Source organism: Mya arenaria, chromosome 8 (assembly GCF_026914265.1).
Source record: "Mya arenaria isolate MELC-2E11 chromosome 8, ASM2691426v1".
NCBI lineage: Eukaryota > Metazoa > Mollusca > Bivalvia > Myida > Myidae > Mya > Mya arenaria.
This window is the reverse complement of record NC_069129.1, coordinates 42679941-42694256: the sequence shown is the minus strand read 5'-3', so window position 1 is coordinate 42694256 and position 14316 is coordinate 42679941. Positions and strand designations below refer to the sequence as shown.

Below are 14316 nucleotides of genomic sequence, written 5' to 3'. Positions count from 1 at the left end.
GGTTCACCAAACTTGGTAGGGAGGTTGATCATGAGGTTTAGAAAACTCCTATATTTTGGGGGGTCACAAGGTCAAAGGTCAACGTCGCTGTGACCTCTAATGTAAAAAAATATTTCCGTGCAATATCAGGAGAATGCTTTGATCTAGGTTCACCAAACTTTGAAGTGAGGTTGGTCATGATGTCTAGTTGATTTTGCGATCAGTTGGTCAAAGGTCAAGGTCACTGACCTTGAGGTGAAGAACCGGTTTCTGCTCAATAACTCAAGAACGTTTACACCCAGGAACTTCATACTTGGTATGCCAGTCAGTCATGACTAGTTGATGGCCCCTATTGATTTTGGGATCTTCATGTCCATCATTGATTATTTCTCACCTACGACCACACAATGGGGGAGACATGCGCTTTTTCAAAAAAGCAATCTCTAGTTGTCCGATCTACTTTTTGAGATGACCTGTTAAAAGAATTGATGCGACGGGGTCACGAAATGGGACGTATGGTTTTATGCGGATTAAACTACTGCGAATTAAAACCCCCACTTTATTTAACTACGTTCATTAGATTGCAACGTTTATGTGAATTTAAAAACAATCCGAATAACCTTAAATTAATCTTGGCCTGGATCCGAGGGATATAGATAATTATAGATAATTACCCAGAAAATGGAAATAGGATGACTAAAAGACTCTGCCTACAGCGAAAAGTATAAAACCGTCGTCTGCAAATAGCGGATTTATTTTATTTAACGTTACACTAGCAATTAGCTTGCGAGATGAAAGACCTGTAAATATATCCTAGCAAAAAAGGATGTAGGGAGTGGCGAATGTCAAAATGATATGCCCTCCAACGTCAGTTCCTGGATTCGCCATTTATGTTTTTCGATAATAAAAGGCATATATCGGTAACAAACAATTTTGGTCTATAAAAAAACTTTCGGGTTCTATTCTTATTGCCTGTGAACATAATTGTCAAAAATGTAAAATCAGTCGTGTAGCGCCTACATCCCTTTTCAGCGCTTTCATTTCGACTATGTGTGTTTGGGTCTTCATTAACAAAGTAACACCAAGATATTCAGTATTGTTGGCGTATACTGTTGGCATGCTTTTATAATGTCTGGCAAGTTAACCTTTATTTATTTAATTGTGCAAAAAGGAAAATTTTGCCTCTAAAAGTCTGGTTCTCATTTAAGCCTGTTCTTCAGCCTTGAAATTTTCGTTTCAAGCTAGTACTGTCGATGCCAGAGGTAAAAGGGTCTTAAGATTTGCTTAAACTGGAAATGAAGGGTTTCTGGGGAAAATTATCTCTACTTTCTGTTTTTGTCCTAAATTTAAAACCAATAGGATATTGTGAAATGTTCGAATCCATTGCGATGTTTAATATTTCGCGATATGGCCGAGGGTGTAAAAAAAGGTTCATCCAAACCCGGGCGTAGGTTTTTTTGCGGAAACGAGGTTTTCCGACTTTCCGCAGAAAATTTGGAGGGACATATTTTACACGATAGGCCATGGTAGATGTTCTTTCTCCCAACTCAGTTAAACAAAATACAGTTAATTTTGTAATGAAAAAACATGTTGGATTAAGTGTTTTAAGAAACTTAACACTAAACTTATGAAAAACATTCTTCACAAAAGAGTTACAGCGACAAAAATACATTTTAATTAAATTCAAGTGTATATGGACCGAGGAGTTATACTAAGCCGAGGTCCATTCACCTTCGGGGGCTGACTGACCGGTCCTTATAATGCCATGTGGCCCGAAGTGGTGTGTTATATTTCTTATATTATACCGAACATTTTTCATTACCATTCAAAAATTTTAAAGCGATTTAAATGTGTTTTATTGAACAAAGCTAATAATGTTTACTGTTTTCGACGTTGTTAAAACAGCAAACCGCACTTACCAAATGAATGACGTCAGCAGTCCATATCATATTTTTGGCCGGTCCAGACCTCGCCAAAAATATAATATGGACCACTGACGTCATTAAACTGGATTTTCATCAAAATACAGTGATATACAAACCGATCGAGTTTATATATACAAAGAAGGGACACATTTATGTGAGTTATAATATAAATAAGTATAAGCTTCTCTGAAGAGTGTTTTACTTGCAAGCACAACTGATATACAGTGTGTATACCACCTGATAAATTACGTCATATATGCTACGTCGGAAGGCAAAAATTTGCTTTAAATGAAGACTTAAATCTAAGATAACTCTTCATTTATAACACCATTTTAAATGAATCAACGGGCAGTCTATGCCGCTTAAAGAGCTCCGCAGTTGTTTTATTTCCGAAATTTGATGAGGTGATTAGTGTCATCAAACACTTCGACAAACCTGATTCCAAAATAATGTTTTGACAGTGCTCCGTCAGACGGCCGTATTGTGAAAAAGTTTGTCGAAGTGTTTTAAGAAACTAAACTTGCCATCCAATTCTGGTCAAAGACCGAAGGTGGGGCTTCGTAAGTGGCGTAGACTGCGCTTTGTTTCATTTAAAATGGTGAAGACATAGTGAAGTTATCTTTGTTTAAAGTTTGTTTTTCAAATCAAAATATTGCCTTCCGACGTAGCACTTATGACGCAATTTATCACGTGGTATACACACACTGATATAGGTGGTTTGGAATTTCAAACTCGTTTTTTTTAAAAGCAATACGGTACAACCTTTTGATTTTTTTAAGTATAATGTTCCCAAATGTTTCAAAATAAAGAACAGGTCATGAGTATTTCCATAACGTGTTGATTTTGATTTAAAACGTCGATTTTCTAATTTTTACAAGGTCAAAGAAAACGTTAAAGCTGCACTCTTACTGATTTACCGTTTTGACAACTTTTTTATTTTTTTGTCTTGGAATGAGCAAATTTTTGCGTAAATATCTGCAAACCAATGATATAAGACTGTTGACAAAAGATTAGAGCGCAGACGTTCCTATTTCTCTACGAAAATGATTGTTTTATGCCTAACGGTTTAAGAAAAATGTATAATACATCAATTTTTGAACTTAAACATAAAAATCTGCGATATAATTTTTGTCAGCAGTCTTATATAACTCGTTTACATGCATTTTCGCAAAAATTGGTTCGTTCCAAGACAAAAAATAAAAAAAAGTTGTCAAAACGTTCAATCTGTGAGAGTGCAGCTTTAAAACCGTGATACCATAATGTACTTTAGTACAGTTCGATTATCATATTTGTTGATAATGTGATCAATTATACGTTATTTCTGAATGCAAATATATTTCTTCGTTACTCTGATACAAATCATTACCAAACTGATGTTTCGTGTCAATGGGGTGATGTCGTTTCAATAAAAAATTCTGAAATGGGGGAAGGGTAATTCAAGTTGAAGTTAAAATGTTACTTGACGGTAAATGTCTTTTAAATTGTGTTTTTTAGAGTCAAGGGAATGATACACATTCAGAAATTATTATTTTGGTTTGAAATGATACCAGTCAGGGTCCTAATACCTTAATCGTTGAAAATGTAACACTTACAACGATCAGGTTCATTATTAATTCAAAACTCGCTATGTCGAAGTCGTTTTGACCTCGGGAAATACTTCGAGATAACGAACATTCGATATAACCGAAATACAAAAAAAATGTAGAACTTAACCGAAAAGGCTTGAAAAAGGTCCGACATAATCAGAACATCGAAATAACAGAGTTCGTCATAGCGAATTTGGACTGTATTTCTCATAATGTATTATAATAAAGCTATTAGTTGACCAAAGTTTCATCAAAACTGCCGATGACAGAAATCGTAAAATGCATTCGTAATAACAATCTTAGATTACAAAGATTCCGTTGCCTCAGACACTTAAAGAAATAGCAACGTCTAAGGTAATTGTAAAAATGAGCAAGCATTTCTCCGCACCTGATTTGAATTGATGTTTTTAATCATTCCGGTAAACAACGCGTTTATCTTTTTGGATACCTTTTTCGAGAAATAAATTTTAATACTTGGTCATTTATTGTCATGCATATTGATATAAAGAGCTGCGTATATTGATATTTATGACAGCCGGAACATCTTGGCATTTTACTTCAAAGCATTTTTTTCATGGAGTTATTATTATAAGGAAGCATTTCTCAATAACTTGTGATCCTTTTCTAACTTAAATCGTTCATTTGAAGTTCGAAGTTTGCTTCAAAGATTCAAATTCAAGGCCAATATTCTTAATATATTACAGTCGAAACTCGCTATGTCGAATTCGTTGGGACCTCGAGACATATTCGAGATAACGAACATTCGATATATTTTTTTAAACTCGGAAAACCGAGATAACAGAGTTCGACATATCGAGATTCAACTGTATTAAGGATACATTTTGCTACATCTAAAGTTATCAGGCGTCGTTCTTCACCACGCCGATGCAATTTTCCAAAGACGTCAGCCAGTCAAATTAGAAATACCGCCTCAAATAATACAAAACAATATCTGAAACAGACCCTGCTTTCCTAAAAAATTAGAAACTTAATCTTGAAGATAACTTCAAAAAAGATCTGTAATGTCAATATCAAGAACATTCAAAACTCGTTATGTCGAAGTCACTGAGACCTCGGGAAAAACTTCGAGATAGCGAACATTCGATATAACCGAAATACAAAATCGATTATACTCGGAAAAAAAGAACAGCATAATCAGAACATCGAAATAACAGAGTTCGTATAACGAGTTTCGACTGTACGTGAATCTGAATACAAATCAATTTGTAAGGAACTCTTAAAATCGTCATTTTTTAAGATTATTTTTCGATTCAATTAATTTTAAAAAAAACACAATCGAGATGTCTTATTATGGCAGCTGGCCATTTTTCTGTATTTAGTATTTATAGTCAATCGATTCATTCCATAAAAAATATTTTATTTCAGAAATGCAATATGAATTGTATGTTATGTAAGAGACACTTCAATTTCTTTTCCTGATATGTCACATCTGCAATTTGTCTGCGGTTGGAACGTGAGTGTTTCGGACAAAGACATTTTTTTTTAAATATATTTCCGGCATAGAACGATTTCTTCTTATTTTCTTATGTCTTTGGAGGACTTCGCTACATGCGCAATGGAAAACAAAATGTCAAGAAGGAGTCCTTAACACTACCTGCCACGCGTTTTTTTCTTCAAAAGACGCGTTGCTACCGCGGGAGAGTTTGCGTAATCGCGGAAAATCGCGGCGATATATTCCTCGGTAGCCAACGCGGTGGTGCGCGTCATCGCCGTGTTTATCTGCTGCTATGGCGTACGTCTTCCGAAACATGCACGCGGCGTTTCACCACAAGGCGGCTTACCGCGATATGCAGGTATTTTAACAGGTAAAGGTGCTACAAATAGATGATTGTATATGTACATGTACATTATACGGTGCTCGCAGAAGTAATTTCACTCGATTGCGAGGGTAAACAATCTCATCCCCCAACTTGATAATTGTGTCGCTGGAATATTGAGTGTTTGTTAAAGTATTTTTAATAAGCTGTGTGAAGTTAGCTAAACATACGAGTCCAATGTCCAATGTCGTGCTAGCACGACTTTCACTTTTGAATGTCCAATGTCCAATGTCGTGCCAGCACAACATTCGATTTTGAATGTCCAATGTCCAATGTCGTGCTAGCACGACTTTCACTTTTGAATGTCCAATGTCCAATGTCGTGCCAGCACAACATTCGATTTTGAATGTTCAATATCCAATGTCGTGCCAGCACAACATTCGATTTTGAATGACCAATGTCCAATGTCGTATGTTTAGCTAACTTCACACAGCTTTTTTAATAAGTTTAATGACTCAATATGGTATTTATCTACAATCCCACAACTTCAACGAGGGCATTTGCAATTTTTTTTCGAACATGGAATCAATTTTGCGTCTTCATACTTTCATAGTGTGTGTATACCACGTGATAAGTTGCATCATAAATGCTACATGGGAAGGTAATATCTTGCTTCGAGTGTTGACTTTAAACAAAGATAACATCACTATTTCTTCACCATTTAAATGAAACATAGCGCGGTCTACGCCGCTTACGGAGCCTCGCCTGCGGTATTTTACCAAAGTTTTATTGAGAGTTTAGTTTCTTAAAACACTTCGACAAACCTTTTCTCAATACGGCCGTCTGAGGGAGCGCTGTCAAAACATTGTTTTGGAATCAGGTTTGTCGAAGTGTTTGATTAAACTTAACCAAACTCCGGTAATAAAACGAAGGCGGGGCTCCTTAAGCGACAAAGACTGCCCTTAGAAGAAAAAAAATTAAGTGTTCATTTAAAGCCAAATGCTGCCTTCCAAAGTAGCATATTTGCTGTAATTTATCACGTGGTATATACACACTGTTTCAGAGATGCTAAGCATAATTTTCAGGGATAAAAGTGTGCTTTGAGTACGAACCAAGATTTGTAGATTACGGGTCGCGTTGGTGTGAGTTTAAGCAAACTGACTAGAATTATATGTTTAGGACGAGAACAAAGAAAACAACTTCAGAGAATTGACAGCTACCTGAATTACCGTTAATTAACACTTCGTAACGCCGCGTATCTCGGTGACTCGACGCGGTGGAACGCGGGGGAAATCATAGGACCGAACGCGGTGGGCATTATGCTTAAATCGCGGCGTTTAGTGAAAATAAGATTACCGCGGCGGTGTGCGAAATGTGCAAACAACACGTGGTTGATAGTGGAAGAGTAAATGTTTCGAAAGGTAATACGCTTATTTTAAAGATTGATTTATAGTTTCTTTGCGTTCGTGCTCAGTTTACATCATCACGTACGATTGATCAAAATTCACGTACATTATGGCCATCTTTCGTGCGTAACCGCATCTGAGAAACTGGCAAATCCGCACCGTCCATTAAAATTGCATTTATGAACGAATATGGAAACATACCATATGTTTACATTTTTCTCTGCTTGTCATTTTGTCATGTTGTCGGACAGAAATTGGGGCTGTTATGGCAATGGAAATGGATGAAATAACATGTTTAAGTCTGTCTGTCTGTCTGTCTGTCTGTCGGAAATACCACTTTTTGGCTGGATAATGCAACAGCTCAAAAATAATGCAGGTTATTTAAATGAAACTTGGTGTGTTGATAAAGAGCCGTTTGGGGATTTCGCTTAGCATTTGATTTATTTTGTCGCATAAACATTGTGGTTACTATGGTAATGAAAATTGTGAAAATACGTTCTTTTTTATTTCATCTTGGGATTTCTCAATCGATATCAGAGCTTCAGTTATGAATGTTAGTATTTTGACTGAAGACGTTTGCAAGCAAAGGAGCATGCCAGTTTTTGTAGTGGTTAGGGAGCAATAAGTAAATTGTGCACATGTTTTAACAAAACCTGCTACCATGGCAACTGGTAGGGACATATTGTATTGCTTGCAATATTCAGTGGCTACTTCATTTTCAACAAATATCATAACGTCTGATCCCGTATTCAATACCGTCTTGAAAAAGTCAGACTGAGTAAGCAAAACTTTAATTTTGTTGAACAGCTATTATAGAAACAAAGGTGCTTAAAGTGACACTCTTATTCAAAATAAATACATAAACATCTTTAACAAACATAATTTGTTAGTGATAAACTTTGAATTACTTACTAAATAATGCATTGATGGGATATATTAATTACTGATAGCAAAATTGTAGCTGTGTATTTAAAAGCTGAAAACGCAAAAATATTAAATGATTGGTGAGAGCTAAACTATTTACTGTGATTCACTATTGTCTCTTAAGAAAGAAATACCGTGTATATTGCACACTTACTTTAATTTAAACTCGGTATCTTTCATAAAAACATTGATTTTGACATTTATTCATCCATTTTGGTATATTCAAACAATTGTTTTAACTTTGGTAAATCTTGTTTGGGAGTACGAGTGGCACTTTGTTGTTCCTGCTACAAATAATCTGGGTCGGTATTCATAAAATTTCTTAAGTCATTTTGTTACTAAGTCGCTTTCCTAATTTTAGAATCTCATTAATCATATAAAATGGAAACTTGCCTTATTGAAAAACCCATACTTTTTTGTCCAAAACACGCATACGTTTCTTTTGATTTGACGACATTTTTTAAGAAACCCACTTCAGTAAGGAATTGCTTTAAGGCAAATGTTAACAAAACGAGCATCAAGAAAATAATTAACAAAACGAGCGGCAAGACTATTATCCACAAAACGAGCGCCAAGACAATTATTAAGAAAACGAGCGCCAAGATAATTATTAACAAAACAAGTGCTAAGACAATTTTTAACAAAACGAGCGCCAAGATGAATTTTAACAAAACAAGCGCCAAGAAAATTATTCACGAAACGAACGCCAAGAAAATTATTCACAAAACGAACGCCTAGAAAATTATTCACAAAACGAACGCCAAGAAAACTATTCACAAAACGAAAGCCAAGAAAATTATTAACAAAGCGAGCGCAAATACATATAGTATGCCCTTCATTCCTCTGAACACGACATAATGTTTATCCTAAGTATATTAATGTGAAAAAGTGTTTATGGCTTCATGCCCCTAAACAATTTAGTAGTAGGTTGGAAAATATTTTATTTTTTCGTTAGGCAAATTGTTTTTGAGATCATTCGGTTACGAAAAACAATGTTTTATATGCTTAAGAACATTTTGTAAACAAACAGTATCCGCATCACTGGTATTGTTAAGGCCAAAACACTCAATGATTAACTTTCATAGGAAAAAAAATGATAAAAAATATTTCACAAGGCAATAAAAAGATTTAGGGTCGGAGCAAACAAAATAGGGTAGGTCGGGAATGCGGATATTTTTTACTCCTTACTTACAATAATACATGTAATTGACATTGTCTGTTTTTTTTTTTTAATGCACATGATTTCAAGAAACAAACATTAACCAAACAACAATAAAACATTTTAAAATACCAATTGATCAACAAACAACTTACATATTAATAGTTACTGGGTTCACATGTAAATCTTGGGTCAGACATTCAAACCGAAATGTGAAGACATGAAGTATAATTTTTCATGATTCATTCAGCATTAAATGAAATTACAGTCAAAACCCGTTGGCTCGAACTCGCTTGGTTCGAACTTCTTGTTGGTTTGAACTGGATGTAAAGGACCGATTTCTATATTCTGAAGGTACGCATTCCTGCTTGGCTCGAATTTTCCGAGACTCGAGGTATTTTCGACGGTCCCTGTGAGTTCGAGCCAACGGTGTTTTACTGTATGATTATTTACATAAAGCGTTCAATTTAGAATGCGGGTTATGACTATTTGCTTTTTAAAAGCAAGTCATTTCAACACAATAATCTCCATATCCATCATTGTTCTATGCAATTATTCTTCTGTTTGATCATCAAACTGTAATACATTTGCATCTTAAACATAATGTATCGTAAAATTATTCGATTGACACTATCTTTGCCAATTGAATTATCTTTAAGGTATTCAACCAATAACTAGGCTGAATAGCTGATGATTACAATAACCATGATGTTAGATGTTGATAGGTGTTGACCCAATGTATTACTGCTCTCTTCTAAAATGTATTTCTTTGATGATTCAAGTTATTCAAAATAAATGCCCCATAACTTATTTCAGATAGATAGATTCAGATTTCAGATTTGAAGTTATTACTTCTATTCTATATATGAAGTCAAAATGAAGTAAAATTTCTATATTTTCTGTATACTAGATCAAAGAGCTGACGTGTAAAAATTTGGCTAAATCATTTGTTAAGTGTTCTATTTCCTATGATAAACAAATGAAACGAATTGGAAATAAGATAGTACCACCAAGCATAAATGTGCGCTTTATTTGGGTCGAATACCTTGTATCTTACTTATATAAGGTTCCGTCTCTGTTCCTTTAGAGTAAGCACAATACATGTTTGTTTTTGTTGACTGTTTGTCGATTCTCGAGTCCCCTTTCGCGACATCAGAACACACACGAACTCATGAATCGTCCTTCTGAAGGGCGCGATGATCACATAATATAGAACAAAGTTGACGGAGAAGTTTATACACTGAAGGGTATTCGTTATCATTGACACAAGGTAATATGTATAGCTTCCTTTGCCGGAGTGCGAGTGAGAGATGTAGGAGATAAACTTTGATATCTCAGAGGGGGCAACGAGCACAAAGAACAATATGATAATCGTTATGAGTGTTATGTTTATCCGTCTGTGTGCCGACAAACACCCGGAGTTATCTCTGCTGTGTAGCAGGCGTAGCTGTTGGCTTTCATGTAGGGCTTTCACAAGACGTATGTTACAGTACAACAGCAATATCAGTGGTATAAAGTTGCCAACAATCGCCAAAAGAAGACGTTGAATGTACACAAACTTCTCATCTCGAAAGGGCTTCCCATTTTCAAGCCTCACAAATTGCTCCGGACCCTGGCATTTTACGTCCTCAATAGCGTGCCGCCACAATTGAGGAGCATTGAAAGCTGCGCTGAACGTAAATACCAGAACGATGGCCGCGATTGTTTTCTTGAATGAGATAAATTGTCTCGAATGAAAAGGGTGACAAATTGCCGTATACCGCATTATTGCCGTGATTACCGTCAACAATGTACTGGACATGATGAAGGTATTTATGGCGAAGGCCGCGTACAGTTTGTAGAATAGCAAGAAATCTTTTTTTCCGTATATTCCGTCCGTTCTTGTTTCAAATACGTGTGGAAATGTACTGAAACAGAACATCATGTCCGAAATAGCGAGCGCTATTAAAAATATCGTTGTGCAGTACTCGATTTCATCCAGGGTTTTGCACATTTTCTTCTTTGAAAATACAACAATATTTAAAATGTTTCCAAAGAATCCGAAAACGCAGACGGCAGGAATGACAACAAAGTAGAGTGCATGTTTAACCTGTTCAAGGTTTTGCTTCTCTTCAAAAGTTAGCGAAGAATGGTTACTTGTTTCCATCGCCCTTGCGTATAGAAGAAATTCCTCCGAACAATTTCTATTAATTTCCAAATCACCGCTGTCACTTAAACTTACATCGTATGAAAAATTCTTCAGAATAGAAATATTTTCCAAAAATATGTCCTGAAAATCGTCTATTTGTTCCGCGCTCGCCATTGTTATTTTTTTTTCGTTTTCTAAAACATCCAAAAAATGATTCAAGTTAATACCACTTGTTCACACAAAATGCATCCATGAATTACCCCAATTTAATGACCAAATGCAAATCTGGTTAATGGTCTTTCTCGTAAATCATACAGCACTGACCAGCACAGCTCAACGTCTAACATTATTCATATGTGCTTGACGTTTTATACTGCCTAGTGTTATACACGATATTGTATGCCATTGGACAATGCGCTCTCTCGATGCGCTCTCCTAATAGCTGTTCGCTACTGACTTCAACTCCTGCTGACGTCTTGAAGCCAATACTCCAGGTTCCAAGGGAATTGTTCTTTTATACCCTGAAACATAATTACATATGTAAAGAAAATTAGAAAAGTTTATTAAATTAGTAGGTGATATTGAAACTGTCATAAATTACAAACAGTTCCCAAATGTATTTTTATCATGGACAAATTAAATTACAACAGAAGAATATTTCATATACCTCCTTTGGGTAATCACAAGTCATTAACACCTCCTCATCATGGCAGTGTTGCTATTTACTTATTACAATAATAATCGAGAACTTTTAATTTGTTTAATTTTACAAATGGTAAATTGTTTTGACTTACAATACAATACAATACAATAAGTTTTATTTCAAGTCGGCAAGACACAAACATATGCAACATAAGCTCAGATGAGCTTTTTAACCGACCGTTAACAAGTGTATATGAGATCAACAAGAGTAAAAATAGCTATAAAAGGAAAAAGTATTAGATATTTCTACATTATATATCATCTAAAAGCGCACATATTAAGCATATCTAAAGCTGTGGAAAACGCTGCTGATCCTGACCAGTGGCCTAAAAACTACTATAAGAACTTATGTAAATAAAACACTGAATTATCAATACCAGCACAAAAGTGCGACTGCAAAGAAAAATGGTTTTAAGAAATCAATTATCCCTCCCTTGAATTACGCTTGTATGACACATTGAATCCAATTTTTTCCTTTCCATCCGTTTTATGAGGTTGTCTGAAGACTGGATATATCGTTGCCCTTGGGAGTAGCTAAGATGCAATTTTATGTTTTGCATGGAAATAATTACACATCCAAACTTAATACTGTTTCGAATACGTTATATTGTGTTCTCGAGATATGAAAGGTCTTGTGATGTTCGTTTTGCTCAAATTAAAAAAGATTCCCTTTTCGAACATTTTTTTTTTTTACTTTTTTTGCCTTTGCCATTATGTTCAAGGGCAAATGCTGAGATGGTGTGACGATTTTTAGTTTATTTTATATACATCATAAATCTGCATGAAATACATATTGGATAATTGTTTGTGTCAGCGTAAGATCAACGTAAAAAAAACCAAGTACGTATTTAAAATTGTGTTTGTTTTTTTTCTAAAACGCATCTCTTTAGAGATTTAATAAGTATTGTTTTTAATACAAGAGTTATAATAATGGAAATATATTTTATGCGTAGTTCTCTTTCGATGGATGCTCGTCCATATTTTACAGATTTTTTTTTCATTCGGTTATTGCTGCATGAAATCAGACTCCGCAAATATCGACTACTCGAGTAGGTCACTATTTCGTGCGTAACGTACGGACCTGCGTTTCCGATATTTTACCGGGCCTTGAATTTTTTATCATTCCCATCCTTGATATGATGACACATGTGCATCGAGTGCCATTTCGTGGTGATATATTGATGGATAATGATATTGAATTAGAAATAGAATGGTTAAGAAGAGCAGAGTCAGAGAAATGTACATCAACAAAAATATGAATACAAAATTTGAAAATCCCAACAATTTGACGTTCCTTCAAATACATTTGGTGCATGACGTTGTCAGTGACTTTTCACGAGCAATTGGGTATCAGATTTATCTAAAAACAACACTTTGCAATAAAATTAAGATTTTTGGCTTGCCAGAAAAAGTTTCCTTAACATGTATAATGGGCGGATGAAAAAAACAACAAAGTACAGATTGAATAACAAACTGAAATAACGAGTACAATAAAAATAGAATTAGAAAATATTAAACACATTCAAGGGTTGCATGGATCACCTTACTATATATAAGTCATTTCATCAAAGACACAAAATACATGATATACATTACCGATGCGATAAGGTTTTCAGATATTTGAGAAACATACTGGAAACAAACTATAAAACTGATGCTGTGTATTTTTAAGAGGCCATTAATTGATACCATTAGTAATTATGGTTATACAAGTTCTTGTTCAAAGGCTGCATTCTCTCCTCAGCATTGAACGGCTTGTCTGTATACTTAAGAAATCTTAGAAGTGCAAAATCAAACTATAAAACTGATGCTGTGTATTTTTAAGAGGCCATTAATTGATACCAGTAATAATTATGGTTATACAAGTTCTTGTTCAAAGGCTGCATTCTCGCTTCTGCATTAAACGGGCTGTCTGTATTTTTAAGAAATCTTAGAAGTGCATAATCAAATCAAATCAAATCAAGTAGGCTAAATAGCATGTGAACCAACGCGTTGAGCAAAGTTAGAAGGCGCACTATATATGTTGATTCAAATATAATATTTAGTAGTAATGCATTATCATGTTTAACTTAGTTGACTTTGATGATTATGAAAAACAACATAAAAAACAACGACATGATTTAGGTACAAATAAAATGTATTAGCCTTTATAAATGTTTCTTTTTTAAATGAATAACAACGTGGTCACACGAATAGCTGAGTGACCCGGGAGTGATATATTGCTGTAGATCCAATTTCTATTTCCCTTTAAGACAGACGAAAGGGATTGGAAAATCTTTGAATTTCATTTTTTTCTGAAAGGAAAGGAAAGCGACTATTCATACTAGAGAGAAGATATAAACCTGAATATGAGACGACTACAAGAAGGGTTTGCAATTTTCAGGGAAGAAGCTTCGCAGGCAATGACCTTTTATAGCTGCACTCCAACAGATTGAACGTTTTGACAACTTTTTATATTGTTTTTCTTGGAACGAGAAATTTATGCAAAAATGCATAGAAAGCTGTGATTTACGACTGCTGACAAAAAATCAGATCGCTGTTTTTCATATTGAAGTTCAAAATTTGATGTTTATGCATTTTTCTTAAACTGTTAGTAACGCATTTAGCCATAAAACATTAATTTTCGAACGGAAATATGAAAATCTGCGATCTGATCTTTTGTCAGCTGTCTCATATCACTGGTTTGCAGATATTAACATTGAAATTGGCTAATTCCAAGACCAAAAAAT

General features: G+C 34.9%; 2 protein-coding genes across 5 annotated transcripts in view; one reads left to right on the top strand and one right to left on the bottom strand.

Moving 5' to 3' along the window:
- LOC128242140 (pregnancy zone protein-like) overlaps positions 1-14316 on the top strand; it is a 364302-nt gene that overhangs the window by 93945 nt on the left and 256041 nt on the right. The window lies entirely within an intron of this gene.
- Positions 8416-11347, bottom strand: LOC128242141 (FMRFamide receptor-like). The gene has a single exon (XM_052959202.1). It carries the CDS (start codon positions 11057-11059, stop codon positions 9815-9817), a length of 1245 nt encoding a protein of 414 aa, XP_052815162.1. The 5' UTR covers positions 11060-11347; the 3' UTR covers positions 8416-9814.